This window comes from Psittacula echo (genome assembly GCF_963264785.1).
Source record: "Psittacula echo genome assembly, chromosome: 6".
NCBI lineage: Eukaryota > Metazoa > Chordata > Aves > Psittaciformes > Psittacidae > Psittacula > Psittacula echo.
This window is the reverse complement of record NC_137743.1, coordinates 42,044,443-42,062,066: the sequence shown is the minus strand read 5'-3', so window position 1 is coordinate 42,062,066 and position 17,624 is coordinate 42,044,443. Positions and strand designations below refer to the sequence as shown.

The 17,624-nt window shown below is 37.8% G+C and overlaps 1 protein-coding gene across 1 annotated transcript in view; it reads right to left on the bottom strand.

The window, feature by feature from the left end:
* The window catches only part of PKP4 (plakophilin 4), a 90,432-nt gene that overhangs the window by 31,465 nt on the left and 41,343 nt on the right, over nt 1–17,624 (bottom strand). Inside the window, exons 3-7 of the mRNA XM_080621581.1 lie at nt 16,931–17,043; nt 6,127–6,161; nt 1,772–1,897; nt 1,419–1,609; nt 28–586 (exon numbers count right to left, since the gene is read on the bottom strand). Of these exons, the coding sequence (XP_080477707.1) occupies nt 28–586; nt 1,419–1,609; nt 1,772–1,897; nt 6,127–6,161; nt 16,931–17,043 (1,024 nt within the window). The remainder of the gene's footprint in view (nt 1–27; nt 587–1,418; nt 1,610–1,771; nt 1,898–6,126; nt 6,162–16,930; nt 17,044–17,624) is intronic.

Sequence of the window (17,624 nt, the reverse complement as noted above, 5' to 3'; positions counted from 1 at the left end):
AAGCTGTGTCTTTACCTTTTTACTAACCTGTAAGGCTGTCTGGCCGTGGAGGGACCATTCTCTCATATATATCATACTGCTGTCCATATTGTTCAATATCATGGATTGTTCTTTGCAGTGTTGCTCCCAAATGCTGTGGAACTGCAGTCATCCCAGAACGCTTTGGGGAGGAAGATCCCAGCTGGGTTTGGGACGGAGAAGCTACTCTGGTTTGTACATCAGTAAGGGCAAGAGGAGAGCTGACTCTGGCCGATGTTTGATATTGGGAAGTCCCGCCGTTGGGATTTGCCATCTGTCTGGACGTAATCGACCCTATCCGCCGCACAGCTGTTGGGGAGGCAGGTCTCTGTGCAGCATAAGGGGATGCTGCCCGCTGTACTGGCAGAGTAGTGGATGAATACACGTGAGAAGCAATGGATCTTTGCTCAGTAACTGATGGAGAACCGTAGCCGCTACCCAGAGACGTTCGTAGTGACCCCCGTGAAGGGGAAACACCCGTGCTGACCATGTAAGAGGGAGACTGTGCTCTGGATGGGACTGAACTGACACGTCTCATGACTCGGTTGGTAGCAATGCTTACTGAAGGCTGTTTGAAAATAAAACTATGTATTAGTTCTATCATTTAGGACATGTAGTAGATTCTCTTCTCTCATAAGACAGAGAAGTCAACAGGAAGCACACACAATTTAACAATATATACAAGCAGCTGAAGAATAGCTTTTACCCTAAACATAATTCCTTCAAGTTTTTCTATAACTTTTTTTCTAACTAGGGTTTCTTAAAATATAAAAAGGCAATTTAATAGTAAAAAAAAAAAAAAAAAAATATCTCTTACTCATTCTTATTTGGCTTTCCATGTTAATATGTGCCTATGCTTTCTTTCCTTGCAACTTTACCACTTTGGAAATTCAGGAACAGTTATGCAAAGAGTTCTAGTATAAGCTAATAAAGCTCTGTTAGTTATTGACTCACTAACATTCTGATTACAGAAAAAGGAGGAGAAAAAAGCCAGAAACAGTAGAAGGTGCAGGAATAAAAATATCACCTTCCTTTAAGCACTATATTTACATACAGGCTACATTCTCAGAGGTTTTCTCCAGTATCACAACTGAATTTCAAGTGAGTGATACTTTCCTGATATTACATTAGCAGTGTACTCTGCAGTCAGGAGTCCTGAGAAGTGTCACTTCATTTCAGCTGCAATGAATGAACCAGAAAGATCACATACGTGCTGTTGTCAGCAAAGAAGTCTCTTGTCTGCTGCAAGCCATTGCTGCTTTTTAACCAGTGAAGGTGTCAAATGAAAGTGTAATGTAATAACGTTCATTCCAGCCTATACAAAGGTAGGCCCAGCTATACACTACTTGCTGCGATACAGACAGGGTGCAGAGAGAGACAGTGGCCTATTTTGAGCATACCTGCACAGACGTCTGCCCTTCAGCTCGTGAGCTCCTCACCAAATGGTTATTAGTGGTTCCAATAAGGGAATGCTGCTGTCTGTTTTCTGATTTGCTCAGGTTTTGGCTGTTATGGAAACTGCTTGCTTCCTGGTAGCCACTGTCAGAATAAGAATTCATTTGTGTTGAACTTCTTGAGTTACCTATAGATCCTGTAGGTAGGAAGCCAGTGTAAGAATAAAAGCATCAAACAACTTCACAAAAATAAAATAGTATATAACTTTTACTTTTTACATTCATAATTGCATTACATTTTCATACAGTCAATACCAAAATATACTTTAGTATTTAAAGCGCACACAACAGACCCTCACTTTCATGGAGAGATGTCTGCTCCGGTGAGTAGAGGTTCCCTTGCTCTGGTTCTGTCCTAATATCATAGGCATTGGTGTGAACGCTCTCTGACACTTGGGGTTTGTTTACAGTGGTGGTTGGAGGATCTGAAAGAATAAATTCACTACGTAAATCCAATCTTTCATATGCAAGTTCCCTGCAAGCTCAATCATAGTGATTTTCTCACACATACCAACAAAGAACTCACTTTCAACATGAACAGAGTCTACTGGCAGACAGGTATCATCTGCCAAACTCAATGGAAAGAATGTGGATACTAAGAGCTGAGAATCTTGTTTCCTTTAGTTTTGATGTAGTTCTACAATTTCTGCAGTTCTGATTTTTCAAATGCATGTTCCAACCTCCTTTAATGAAAAATGCAATTAAGTACTTTGCAGAGTAGAAACACTGTACAACTGTGTTGCAGTGCACAAACAGCCATCACTTGTCTTAAGTGTCTTTAATCCAAAGAGCTTCATAAGTGAAAGGCTGAGTTGAATTTCATCTGTTCGTGTATCTCCAGAAGCTGCTGCAAATTTTATACGTTTTACTTCATATACTACTATTCAAATGTTTACTTATTAACAACTCTTAAGCTAACTTTAGTTCTAAGAATATTAGCTGAACTTTATAGCAAAGGAAAGTGTCATCATACAAAGAAAAAACACCAAAGGAGACATCACACTGCCATTATGAAGAAAGGCAAAAAAAGGACATAGATGGTAACAGTTAATAACAAGAAAAATGGAATTAAATTATTTTGGCAGATATATTAAGCATCAATTGCCATCATGTTACACTTATTGATGAAGAACAAGTGTCATAGATGCAGCATGGAATCAGAGAATGGTTTTGGTTGGAAAAGACCTTTAAGATCATTAACGACCACTAACCCAGCACTGCCAAGTCCACCACTGAACCATGCCCCAAGCACCATGTCTGCATGTCTTTTAAATACCTCCAGAGATGGCGAGTCCACCACTTCCCTGCACAGCCTGTTCCAGTGCTTGGCAACCCTTTTGGGGAAGAAATTTCTCCTAATATCCAATCTAAACCTCCCCTGAGGAAGGGGAGTAGGAGATATGGGTTATGTGTAAAGGTAACACCAGATTTGTAAATTCTTACTGAAGAAATGTATGAATGAGCCTGGAGTGGAAACCAAAAGAAACATGCCAAGAAGCAACAGCCTAGTAAAAATTTGTGTGACTGCTTCATATCGGAAGTTGTGAGCTGTGGGTAACAAAGCCTGCTGTGTGCTCTCTGAAAATTAATATAACAGCCTGTCACAGAAAGGCAAAACTGTCAGGAGATTGCAGAAATCTGGTGCTAGGAGGAAGACAGGAAAAGGGCTGAAATAAATTCTCCACAATAGCTAACAAAAACTCTCTCAAACTGACAAAACTCCCCAATATAAACCTAAGTGGCACTCATGCAAAAAAATCCCACGCAAACCCAACAAAACAAACCAAAAAGCCCCTGAGAGATGATCTATTGGAAATTCTAACAGCTGCTATTACCGTATAGTTCAAAAGAGAAAAAAACCTCACAGAATATTTGACCCTACCAAGCTGTAAAGCAATACTCTGCTTTTCACCAATAGCTGTACACAAAAGGCTGGTGTCTTATTACTTGCACAATTAGCCATGAGGAAAAAGTGATACTAAAAATTTTATTAATTGCTGTTCTGAGGAATGTTTGAATATTATCCAAATACCAGATTAAAAAAAGTAAATTAAAAACATCTCAGAAATGACAGGCAGCCAGCACAGTTACTTATCAGTAGTACATTCTTAGGTCAAAAACATCTAGTAAAACTTGACACTAATTAATTTACTATAATAGGAGCATTATGACCAGATTTCATTAAGATTTAATAAGAAGTGTTACTACACTTCAATTAATTTAATCATCAGCATGCCTAGAAATGATATGGAAAACCACCACTGAAATAACTCCCTTCCACAGTTCTTGCTACACTAACTTGACACCATATCATAACAGTGAGTATTACATATTCTTTAAAATAGAATACTTGCAGGGACTGGTACATTTAAATTTTATTAAAAGTCAGTATTTTAATCTTCAATCTTTTTTTTTTGTTTGTTTGTTTGCTTAAAAAAATACAAGGCCCTGTTACTTCACTTATTTGATATTACACAACAATATATTAACATCAAACTGACAATCAGTTTTGGAAGAAACACACCGGCAGAATAAAGTTCGATTGTGCAGTGCTGTACAGATGTTCCTAAGACAGAGGTCTGAACCAAAACCTCTTCCATCACGTATCTGCTACCAAGCAAATGCTTTCACAGTGCTGAAAAAATAAAGATTGTTTAGGCTCTCTAACAAAGGCAAGAATGCACAATAAAATGAATTGTTGTCTTTCTCTCTTCTCTGATACTATAAATCATGAGGAGAGTGGCCAAAATAAAATAATAGCCTTTTCATAAATGGCTGCTGATCTAATATTGTTTATAAGCATCTGCAAAACAACATCGCTTTATATTTCTGGTAAAAATTCTGTGCAATTCTGTTGATACATAAAGCAATTACAGCTATGGTCACACCATCTACTGATGGTTTTTGATATAAACCACTATCTGTGGTCAGGACAAAAGGTGATTTAAGGGAGTGTTTTCATTAATCTTCAGTATTTTTCAGACTGCAGTTGGTAAAACATCATCAGTGACACTTCTTTAAAACAAAGCTCAAGAGTGAATCTGTAAGTAAACCCTACAATCATGCTAGCATCACAACATAAATGCAAACATTAATTGTTTGCATTTATATGCAAATAATGTCAGGAAATTCTAAGCAAAACCTGTATTTTTTCAAACATGCCCACTTCTGAGCAATTACTCCAGAAAAGCCTTACTTCAGCTACACAGAGGTGTGAGAAATACACAGATTTATATTGATGCATACGGTATTTAAATAGAACTATGATTTTTTTTGCTGTATATTAAGTGACTTCTTAGCAGGGATATGCACAGAAGATTTCTAACTAAAAGAAACACACAAATGGGAGGAGAGAGTTAACAGAGAAAAGAAAAAACAAACAATAGACAAAGAATAAGTTACAGGAAAAACCGAGGAAATGGAATGCAACTGGATGAGATAAGTAGAACAGTGCCTGAGATCTGTCAGAAGGTGTCTTTACCAGTTGTGAACTGTCACAGGAACATTTACAGAACATGGTGAAATAACGTGATTAAAAAACCAAAACACAAAGACAATTTTCACATTGAAAGAATAAGTACAGGTAATTTCTCAATGACTTGCAAAAAGCAAATTTGACTTGTCTTTAGAAACGCTGCTAAAGAAATACCTAAAAAGCAATACCATGTCTAGCAAAATCCAAATGACAAGACAAGGTGTTGAGAATATTAGATTTAGAAGAAAGGAAAAAAGATGATGCATGCCTCACCTCAGCTGAGGTGATACCACAATGCAACTGAAAGCACATAAATATAATCATACACAAGTTTAAGAGCCTAGTCAGTAAATAAAACAAAAATCAGGAAGGGGAACGAAAAGTAGATAGTTTGAGAGACTTATTTACATAACATAGTCACGATTATTGTAATTGTGAATCTGCTTGAGTGCACAAGCAGATAACTATAATGTGTTATTCTCTGGACTTCAGAAACTGACAAGCTCTTACAATAGCTTGTGTCCTTAAATAAAGCCATGGTGTGAACACTCTGCAGAACTTGGCTAACTAAACTTTTAACCAACACTAATTGTGATTTGAGTACATCAGACCAGTTTTGCTTGATATGACATTCTTCCAATAGCACATGACTCAGAGAAACACAATCCAGGGCAAGTAGCAATTCAGAGGGAGTCAAGGTCCCAGTTTCAGTCCTGCTGTGTGGTTTTGACATGTTGACTCTGCACATACACTCCATCACTCTGGAGAGATGACCACTGTTCAGAGACTGACTATTCAATACTACGTATTTTAATTGATGCAAATCCCCTAACTAGTTAAATGCTCCGATATATAAAAGATTGGTTTATTTCAACAGACACTTGAATGTTACTTTCAAGGCACAGTTCTATCCATTCCACCTAACAGACTCAAGAGTAGATGTAGAAATAGTACAGACAAGTGTTTCTTGTTTCAAAAAGAAAGTTCACACTAAAATACAAAAATAGGAAAATCACTCTCAGAAAACCTTTTGCTTATTGGAAATTTTCTCACTGAAGAAAAGAGTATCTGTAAATAGAAAATCAGTTTTCATACTTAACACATACAGTGTGGCTAATGACTGCCAAGAGAGTAAAGGCTTGGGGGCTTAAAGCAAATTGTACACATAAAAGTTAATACCTGATGATCTCCAAGGAAATGACTTCTCAGTAGAGCTGCAGAAAGAAAAAAATATATCACAAAAATGCAGCTAGTTTGGATTGATTTCTTTAACCAAAGCATACAAAACTATACAACCCCCCCAGCAGATGAAGTCTCAATAGCCCTGTCAATAACACTCTGCAGCACTTTACACCTGACAACTAAACCATGGGTTACTGATTTTATTTTTCTATTATTCCAGGGGAATGCTCCATAATGCAACATTTGGCAATTTCCAAGCAGCATAACCTATCTGCAACAGGACGGGTAAGAGCATGATTTCTGATACGCATTTCCTGTTTAAGGTGTAATGACATAAATAAAATAGTATAGAGCTGTAAGTGTTCCCAGTCATGTGTGACACTTGCAGTAAACAAACCACTCCAAAAACAGGTGCATTTGCTGCTCAGGGTAGGTCTGGCAAAGGAAGTTTGGGAACCACAATTCTAGAGCATTTTGCTTCTCCCCGTGAAGCAGTTTGAAAAAAAGAATAGAAACAGACCTACAATTTATACTGTTATTTCAATTTCCAGGTTCCCAGAGAGAATTCTGATCCTCTGCATACAATAAGCATTTAAACCATTTGACACACACATACACACATCACACCTCTAAGTGTAAACAGCTAACAGATTCTATACTGTCAAGGTTAGAGATGACTTAAGAACAATTATTTCACAAGATCTAGTATGTGTTTCATAAACCCCGAATTCTCTTACATTTTTCGCATGACGATATTGTATCAAACTACCTTTAACCACGTTGTTTTTTCTACAAAGCAACGCTCTTTCATATGTTGATAACAGTATTGATGCACAACTACTTCTGCAGACAAATGCAAAACCATTCGTGTATTATTAAAATTAGATACTCTATTTTTATGGAAAAGTGTATCTCCTCATATTACACGTGAGCTATCAAATTTTGAATATTACATCATTTTTGCAATGCTTATAACTGCTATTTTCCAAACAAAAAGCTATCGAAAGAAAAAATAGGCAAGTCTATCAGATTTTATGTCTAAATATCAGCGTGAAACTGATTTTGGGTAAGATATATCTATTTCTAAATTAGTATTATTTACTTTACTTCTTTCTACCATAGCTCCAATTACAAAAAACTTCGGCACAGCAACATGACCACCACTAGATACTTATTTTCTAAAATAAGAAGCCTTTTGTGGAAACAAAGTATTTCTGTATAAGAGAGCGCTAAGCCTGCACACCAGCACTGACTGAAGTACAATTACAATGAAATTTAAACAGAGAGAATATGGATTCAGACTTTAAGTGCCTGAAAGCCAACTTCATGTCTAGGTATTAAGAGAATTTTTACTATGTATTGGCTATTCTTTCCCTCTACCTACAATTTTAGCATCTTTATTTTTTCTTCAGAATGTATATAAAATGCAGCAGTTAAATAGACTGAAACTTGCTGTACAGAATTACATGTGAAAAGCTGGACTCCTGACTCAGACCTTCCAGGCTCCTCTGCCTTCAGAGGGTTCTTTGTGATCTACTACATTTCTAAGATGCTGGAAGAAGGGTGCTTCGGTACCAACTCCATCAAATCCAGATGTGTGCCTGAGCTTTCACAGGTATTTTATTTTTCTTGAAGGACCATCTTACCCAAGCCCAGAAGCACAAATATCCTAAGCTTAGGCAAAACTGACATCACTTGGCAGTAATGGAACACAAGTCCAATGTCAGAAATGCTAAATGAATACATAGAAAACAATCAAGCTACATATCAAACCAGTGTAGGCAGCTAGCTTACCCTGGCAATCGATTGTCACCCTGTGGGTTTAACAAGGGTGGTTTAAGAACTTACCCTATGGCAACCAGCAGCTACCTTCCTTGAAACTCAGCTAACTGGGACCATGCGAATTCTGTCACTTCACCAGAGTGCACAGTCAGGCAGATTAGTTTTAACTACCTTCAGTGGTATAGTTTAAATTGGGATTTCAACAAACCCAGATCCTGCATGACAGAACCTGCTGAGGCATTTCAGGAAAGAAGGTCATAGCCTCCAGCTAACAGGAGGTAATAAACAGCTACAGATGGTTCTTTCTTAATCTATTACAGCTCTCTCTGCAGAAGAACAGACTAAATGAATACGGTACACAAGCCAGGCAGCTTGCTGAAAACCCAAATGTATCCAGAGACTCCTGGAACTCCAGAGCAAAGGAACTGTATTACCATCACCTGGCTATTCCAGAGGGGTACGCAGTGCCAAGACCACCAAACCATAGTTTTTGCACAGCCTTGGGCTAGAGTTCATTCAATTGAAATAAAAAGTTCAAAATATTTCTCTTTTCTAGTACACTACCATTGAATCTCACTAGTGCCTTATCTCCAGAATGTTTCTTTAGCATATTTTGGGGATTGTAACTACATGCCAAAGCAAATTCTGCACAACTTCACACTGGTTTTTTGCTTGCAAACTGAACCTTGTGACTATTCTGACAAAACCTTAAAAAATATTTCTACTGTTAAAAATTCATGAGGAAATAGCAAACCGGTATTCCATTCAAAAGAATTTTTATAAAACTGTATGAATTTTAATTATTGAAAGCAGAGTTCTGAATGTTAGTTCATCTACATGCGTTCTTTACTGAGTATATTCTTCACTCTTCACTGAGCAAACCTGGATACAACGTGTCCTTTAACCATTTACTGTTAGCCTATTCGTTAATACTTTGCTCCCCTAAAGTGAAGAAATCTGAAGACTATCTTACAGGTACAGTGAACACTGACCCTAAGACTCTCATGCTACCAGAACATCAACTTTTACACTCTTCACCTCTGCCTTCATTCCTCAGGCCTTCTGGAAACTCAATTCCTTATAATGAGATGACATCACTCTGTTGGTTTAGCGAAGGTAAGAAGTGCCAAGCAGACAGAAACACTTCACTCTTACACACAAAAGATTATAAAAACCCCAAACGTGTCTATCCAACACATCTGGCTAACTGAACTTTCTTTACATGCACAGGACTTAAGAACAATAAAGTTTCTACTTTAGAAAACTACTTCATTAATTTTAAACTGTTTAAGAATGTAACTTGATTCTTATTATGTTACTTTTGCAGAAGTCCAGCATCTACCCCCTACTGACTTCATCATCTGATTTTGTCACCTTAGAGATGAAAAGTTTTGGAGCTACTGAAGCTTTCAGCTTTGATAAGTAAGACTAATGCATTTTATTGTACTGATTAAAACCCAGCGTGGTCACATACTGCATTACCAATGAGAAGCTGCTGCTGTTATCTAGTCCTTAAGATGTCTTTTCCTGATACTAATGTGTCATGCATCAGGACAGCCCACACGTGGTGCACTGCAGTTCTAAAGATACTTAATTTTAGCCCACTATTATCCCTGAAAAAGAACTAGGTTAGTAGCACAGACATGCAGAAATTGTATTTTTCTTTCAGAACAATTTGGTATGATCTATATAGTTTTCAATTAAAGAAGTTAGAAACAAATACTCTTCTCTTCTCACTCTGCTTTGCAAGCTGAAAAAGAATAGGTGAAATAAAGGCATAATTCTACACTAAATGCATATCAAATACATACACCCAAACCCTAATTTTTCAGCCAGTAACACAAATGTTTGATAACTGAAGACGGAGCATGCACACAAACTCTGCTGAAATCAATCTATTCCCTTTTTTTTATCCTATTTTTTTTCACTTGTATTTCCTAAGTATCTGGATTTTTTTTTTTTTTTTTAGTTTATTTTTTGGTCCCTTTCCTTAATTTCAGACCTTTTCCTTGCCATCTCACAGCTTTAGTTCAAAGCTGATGTCTTAGATACAAAGCTGTATGAGCTGCCATTCTGGAAAAATATAATAATCTGCCAAATGGCAGAGTTTTCATATGAAGTTGGTTACCGAGACAAAGTGTACCAAGTATCACAAGTACCATTTTACATTCCTGCAGCAACAGCTCTTAAATAAACACTTTCTACCTCTGGACTTCCAGGTTTGAAAAGGAGGTTAGCGTTCCTCTCCCTAGAACAGCTATGACAGCTCAAGGACTATACTGCACTTCACAGGCAGAAGTGCCTACCAGGCCTCTGACAGTACCTGTGCATGGGACAGCAGGGCTACAGGAGGAATGCAAAACTTAACAAAATGGCAGATTTCTAGGTTTTGTTCAGATGTTTTGAGAGCAGTGTACTGGTTTCTAAAAAATAAATAATAATAATAATAAAAAAGTAAACACAACTATGATCTTCAGTTTCTAGACTGGACAGTTAACCTGAATTCTCATTGCTACATACGTCTTCTGCAGCTACTATATGACGTGAAACAGATTAAGCCCATCATCCTAGCAAGTAAGATGAAATGTACTTCTGATTTAAATACTACTGCTTGAGGGAAAAGTGTCTATTTTCCTTGCTTATTTTAACTGCTTGAGTATACCACTGTTGTCATCAAAAAAGGTGACAGCTGAAAATAATAAGTATTATTTATTAACTGTTTCTAAAATGGTTAAAAGCTGTAAAAAGCTACCTATATAACTCTGCTGAAAATGTTATGTACTTCAAACACATTTCTTTAATATTTTAGTTTACTGCTTGGCTGATCTCTCCTCACTGGAATACATCTGTTCTGTCAGGCACACAGTAGCAAATGGTTTACTCACAGGGATTCGTGCTTTCTGCTTAAGCAAACCTGCCAGCCAAAACTTAAGTGCTTGCTAAGACTGAACATATTGTTTTACTCATTCTTTATCTTCCATTTTAGACATCTACATCAAGAACAAGTACCATAGCCATCTTATGTCCCACATACAAAAATTAAACAGCTCTACCACCAGAAACAAATGGTCCTACAACCTGGTAGATGCTTTCAGCTGATGCAGGCAGGCACTAATGCTCTGGACATGAATTTAGAAAGCAGTATCTGGAAGACTACACTCAAAGGTGGTCACTCAGACTGAAGGATGCTATTTCAGTTTGAAACTAAATGCCACTGAAGCAACCGAGACTCCCAAACCACCACAGAAGGCCGCCATGCAGAAGAGCTGGACATGGGCAACCCCCCAGCTCTACAGACAGCAGATCACTGCCACTCTACAGTGCTGCCTGAAACCACACACAGTTAGCACTGTGACAGTGGTACCAGCATATCACCCATCACCAGTGTCTGCCTACTGGTACCACAAAATAGTAAACTAAAAAAGGTCTCTGGCAAGTTTCACTATCTTTGGAAGGAACTAACATCTTTCAAGTGTTGTTTTATCTAAATTATGCAGCATTGTAACTACCGTGAAACTCACTGTCTTGTCTGTACTTCAGGTGTTTTCAGAAGGTGACAAGTTGACATGTACCACCTGATCAGTCACAACTGTTCATACTGACTTCAAGTCATCTTGCATGAGCACTCCTGTGAGCAGTTACAGTAATTCAGCTGATACACAGTCACTTACTGCATCGCAGTCGGTAGTGTGCAGTGGATGTACATTCACAGACAAAATAACAATCTTATTTCATAGTCCAGTCTACTACTAGGTAAGATAGTATTTACATATGAAGCTGAAGTCAATATTAAATCATCCCTCTTCAATTTATCACCAGAACAACTCATAGTAAGTCACATGGGGTTTTTTCATACTTGAACATCAGCAAATTGCATACCCTCCCTGTGCCCTGCCATACTCCTCAATTCTACTGGCATTCAAAGTTTTTATGGAATTTCAAGAAAGGTTTACAGTCAGGGTAAACAGAAACCTAAATATGAATATTGGAGCTGTAGCAAGAAGCTTTGCAAAGTTTCACTTATTTTCAGTGCAGACATGCAAGAAAAAAATAAGCATTTCTGAATTCCTGTGGGCCAAAGACAAATGATAGCACACCCTATAATTTTAAATGAACAGGTAATGCTGCCGAAGTGTCACAGTTGAAGTGCCAAAGGAAAGAGACGGCATTAGGCATCAGAGATCTGGAGTGGTGTCTTCTGTATTTCAAGACAGATGACCCACTCACTGAGCTAAACATCTTAAACAGCCCTAATAAATGATAGATTGACTGGAAACAGAATTACTGTTTGGGTCCTAAAAGTTAGAGTAGGGGAACCTATAATGCTTCCTGAAGTCATCTGGTAAAACTACACCCTAGAAAATATGCAACACAGTGCATACACATCAAAGTTTGTGGGTCCACCTTAACCACTAGTGAAACTACTTAGAATCACTGCTCTTACTGTATTTACACTCCCAGGACTGCCTGAAAACCAGAAGCAAGCAAGTAGAAAACTGTTATAGACAGAAGGAAACACAATAGAAAATTCTGTCTAACATGTAGGTACAGTCAAAAAAGCAAATTCAAACTAGGCTGTTGAACAAACAAGAGAAAATCCTGAAAATCTGGTGATACTACACAGGTCAACAGTTCTGTTCCTGTTTTTTAATCCCCCCCTGCCCCCCCATTTTCTACTAGAGAATTAGCAGAGATAAAAGATAAGAAAAACTAAGCTAATTTCCTCAGACAATTCTAAAGTACAGGCATTTCAAAGTTCAGTCAAATAGTAAAGACAGAGGAAGAGACTCTCAAGTGAGCCTGTGTTAAAAAGAGAAGAACAAACCTAATACACTCCATTCTCACATTCTGAAATTAAGGGCACAAGATTCCATTACAGAAAAAACAAACCTTTATATGTAATTATTTGTAACACACAGAATAGAAATTCTACAGCTACATTAAAAAATATTTATAATACACTAAGTAATAACTGGAACAGCCTAAAACAATCATAGCATGGGCCCATTTCCAACAAAGAAGATTCTTTTATTCTGTAACAAAGACGAGTGCTGCCTCAGAGCGTTTAGCATCTGCGACACAAGGACTGGTTAGCATCTACCATGGCAAGAAGTTCCTAGCCAGCTACTGCTATGGAATTAACCATCATCTCTTCTGAATTGTTCTGAATGGATACTTAACATCTGTGCCCAAACTATTCTTCCAGCAGCTCTCTGATGATCAAGTAGGAGATCCTGATTTAAAATTATTCATTACTCAGCTAAACTCTGTCAAATACATTTTAGCCCTGCTCTTACTCTACCCTGAAGCTCTGCAAACAATGTAAATCTGTTCTTTCTTCCTTTTCAATTTAACATAGCCCTTCAATGTTTTCAAATTTCAGTAAGTGCAATATTAGTCTAAATAGACAAATAAATAGTTTATATTATTCCTTCCCTCTTCCTACCCCAAAAGTGCATACTGATTTCTAAAGGTAATTTTTATGAATCTTATAATTTGCCATGAAAGTTTGGTGACATCCTATATTGTAATATATGCAAGCAATTTCAAATATAGCCTTTGGAAACACTAAATTATCTGATACGTCACGCCAACAGAATTAAACTAGTTTCTGTAAGGGTAATTACACGCAGATCAGCTCGCTGTGAACAGCCTTGTTCGGATGAGCTTGCTGCTGCATGCCGTGGAATGCCGCGAGCACGGGGGCCGCCCACAGTTTGGAAGCGTCTCGCATGTTACCACTCCTCAAGTGGAACAAAAGTTACAACTCAACACGACTGCACGCTGCCTTGCAAGTGGAACTACTCACTCTGTTTACACTCTTTATCAGCATTCTGCTGTTTTATGAGGAAAAATTGTGTGCCCACGAAATGCAGTCCATGTTCATCTCGCAGGAAGTTTACAGTGTTCAGCCACAGAGCGCAACATTGTACTGAACCACTTTGAAATATTTCTACTACTACATGAAGTGCACACTGTATTTCAGCTGGCATTGGGAAAAGTGGAGAAAAACCTTCCTAGTAGCTATGAAATACATTTGATTTTAGAAAACTCGGAAGACTTTGGGTAGGCACGTTATTACTCAAACTGACTGCTCAGTACCTGAAGTACCTAATTTTTTTATTTCCTCTACTCCCTGCCAAAAGGACTTGCATTCTGATGAAGTCTGGTGTGCCAGTTCTGATCTTTTGTTAAAGTTGTTGTAACAAGCTGCTATTATGAGTGCAGTATTTTATAATTAAATTAATAGGTACGAGCCCTTTGTTTCCCACCACCACCACTCACTTTTCACAAGTTACACACAACAGGTAACTCATCAAAAGAATCAGTCAACTGTGAGAGTCATAGAGCCAACTCTCACCTGAGAGGTTAGGCAATGTGTTTTATAAAGTGAGCCTGACTATTGACCCTTGGTACATATACTGATATCTATCTGCATCAGCACATACTCCAACCCATCTGGCAGCCCAGAACTGGACCAGTAACACGAGAGATGTGAAGTTAGCTGCACTGCTGCATCTGGTTGTAGGAGGCGCAACAGACCAGTGGCTTCTTCACAGAAACCTGTGCGTGTTATAGCATGAAATGCAAGTAAGAAGATACAACTGCAACCTCACATGGTTTTTCCCAGTCTATCATCTCCGATTTTGTAGTGTATAACATAGCTAAAAAGGATTTAACAGTTACAGGTAACACTAATCATGCACCATGTCAGGCTCTTAAGAGGTTTGAAAGTGTACAGGATGCCATGAAATATCTTAAAAGTGCTGAGCATAATACCCATTTATAAAAATAATTGTGAGATAATTTTAACAGGTAAGTAACCTACAGGTACACAAAAGTAAAGCTGTAAGGGAATCTGGGGCTGCGGGTAATTTAGTGCTTCCTTCTCCACCCCCTACACTATGATTACTTAGGATCTGCAGATTTGTGCTCATTATCTTACACATTCGTCTTAAGGGAGCAAACCAGCCAACTACTCCTGTGTGTTGCTCACATTTACAATACAGTTGTAATACAGGTGGGCAACAGCCTAACAAACCTGAAGTACACGTACCTTCTATGCAACACACATGTTTCTTAAGGACTAAGAGCAACAGAACTAACCATGCTTCTGAAATGCGAGTCCTCCTCAGGTGTGCTCAAGTAGGTGACAGTCTGGTCACCAGTGCCTGCCTTTGGATGGATTCATCCAGGTGTACATCTGCAGGGCCTGCACTCTGCTAGTGTTTGTAGTGTCTGGGTTAACAGCCATAAAGATAGGCTGAGAAGCTACACATGCCAGCTGAAGAAGCTTAAGCTGGTTTAAGGTACTGATGTCACATTCCTCCTTGCCTCACAAACTGCTACCTGGCTACTGCTACAGGCTACTGGCCTGGCACTTGTGCAACTGGGTGATGAACTGGCTCAGAGGAGTGACTTGCCTGACACAGAGAACAGCTTGAAGCCCAAGCTGCAATCACCAAGATAGGCAAATGCTGCCACAAAAGCACCTGTGACTCCATGCCAGCATCTGTTTTGCTAAGCAGCACAACCCCCAAGCCGATGACAGCTTGCAGGAATCCAGTTTTTCGAGTGTGTAAATCAGAGGCACTGCTTTGACCACCAAGGTCAACCAAACCTCCAGCTAGACGCCTGAAACCAAATGCTCCCAAACATTTTAACCACATTTAAGGAGACTAAAGCACACTGTCTTTGAAACAAAGCTTTGTTGATTTCCTCCGGGACAGAAAACTTCAACAAAGGATACAACCCAAAAGGAGTACTCATCTTAAGCTGAATGAAATGTGGTTGGAGACATAAAATAACTAAAGCTTTTAACTTATTCTTCCATAGGAATTCAACCTTTTTAGCTTTCAAAATGGAATCTGCACAACAGCTGGAGAAATATGTGGATCTAGAGGGAAGACGGGCAAGTTTAAAGGGTATACAACAGTCATCTTGTTCAGGAACATTTTTGAGTATTTCGAAGTTTCCTAAACACAAGTTCTCATGCTAGTCAAATGACAACTCAGGTCAGGCAGCTTGAAGTAGAAAAACAATGGTGTTAGCTGGTACAGTGCATTTTTTAACTTTATTTTTAAATAATTGCCTCATGTTTCTTAAGGCTTTGTAAGGAAAAAAATCCATTTAACTTGCAAAAATAGTTATCATGGCCATAGGAAGAAACAGTTCAGAATGATACCCAAGTTTACTGCTTAAAGATTATAAACACACGGTATCTAAGGCAAGAAATAATAATGTTCAGAGCATTCAGTTCATAATGTTCAGTATATAAGCTCTATGTACATGCCAACCTGAAGTTTGCTGTAACCTGAAATGCAGGTTATAAATGTTTCATAAGAGAACATATTGTTACCAAGGCTGTCAGATTCAAGAGCTACCAATCATTTGATACGCTTGAGATGAATGAGTGCTCAAACACATTTAAGAGGTAGAAAGTTTCCTAAGGGATTAAAAAAAATAAAGACCTGAAATACTAGTTACACCTCAAATATTAACAAAATGCTTTGCTATAGTTATTGTTATTGTATGTGAACTATATTAAGTATGTTTCATTATATTTAAGTATGCTAACAATACACTTAGAGCAAGATGTTCCCTGGAAACAAATGTAACAACACAAAGTATTTCAGAAAAGCTGAATGAAACTGGATAGTTAATTCCATGGAGAACAATAACTGGATTACTGCATTTAACTAGCACTGTCACTTTAATACAATCATATATAAATCTATTGTATTTCTCTTTGGCTGAATCTTAAAAGTAAAATTCAACATATTTTAGGAGAAATTAAAGCTTTACATACACTCTACTGAAAATGTAATCAATTATTAAGGAGGCCTCTTTAAACTGTCCCATAAACTCTTTACAGCAAATCTACACTTTTTTAAATACTTCAGATATTAATGGAAGGTGAACAGCTGTCAGTGAAAATACATGTATGTAGGATGTAAGCACCACTAAAAAGCCCTCTAATTTATGGGACATATGAAAGTGAAGTCATCAGGACTTGTACCTTGTGCTGGCGATACTTGGTGATTCTGCTCCAAGCCTACATCTTTCTAGCTGATTAGCCACAATTTGCCTTTCCACTTCCAGTTCTCTGGTAAGTCTTTGAAATTGGAGCTCCTGAAATTTCAAGATAAAAAGAAAAGCATTCTTGATGTTAAAAAATGGGTGTGGATGAATTCTGAAACAATCACTGTTTCATCACAACCATTGTTTCTTGTTTTGACTCTTCCTTAGTGGAGTAAACTATCAGAATGTTAAAGTGGGAATTTGATGGTTCTTTAAATCAGTGATTCATGCAAATATTGATTTATCACCTGTTACAAAAGGAAAAAAATGTTTAAGCATTCGTGGATTTTATTCCTCCTGCAATTAGAATCTTTGTGCCTCCTTACATTGCCACAATCTAACAAAATTAGCGCCTATAAAAGTCAGTCTTCAATTTCACCTATAAAAGAGATATACTGGAAAATATTGTATCCTAACCTTTCCAACTGCGAAACTTCAAATCCTAAGCTACGCTACGTTTTGACTTCTGTATTCAAAAACTTAAAATTTATTATTTCAAACTGGCTGAGGGTAGAGATGTGCTCTTTCACATTTTCTGAGTATAAATCATGTAATTGTATTACACAGTAGCTGTATGCCTTGCTGTATTACAAAAGTCACCTTCACTCAGAGATAATAGTTAATGCAAACTA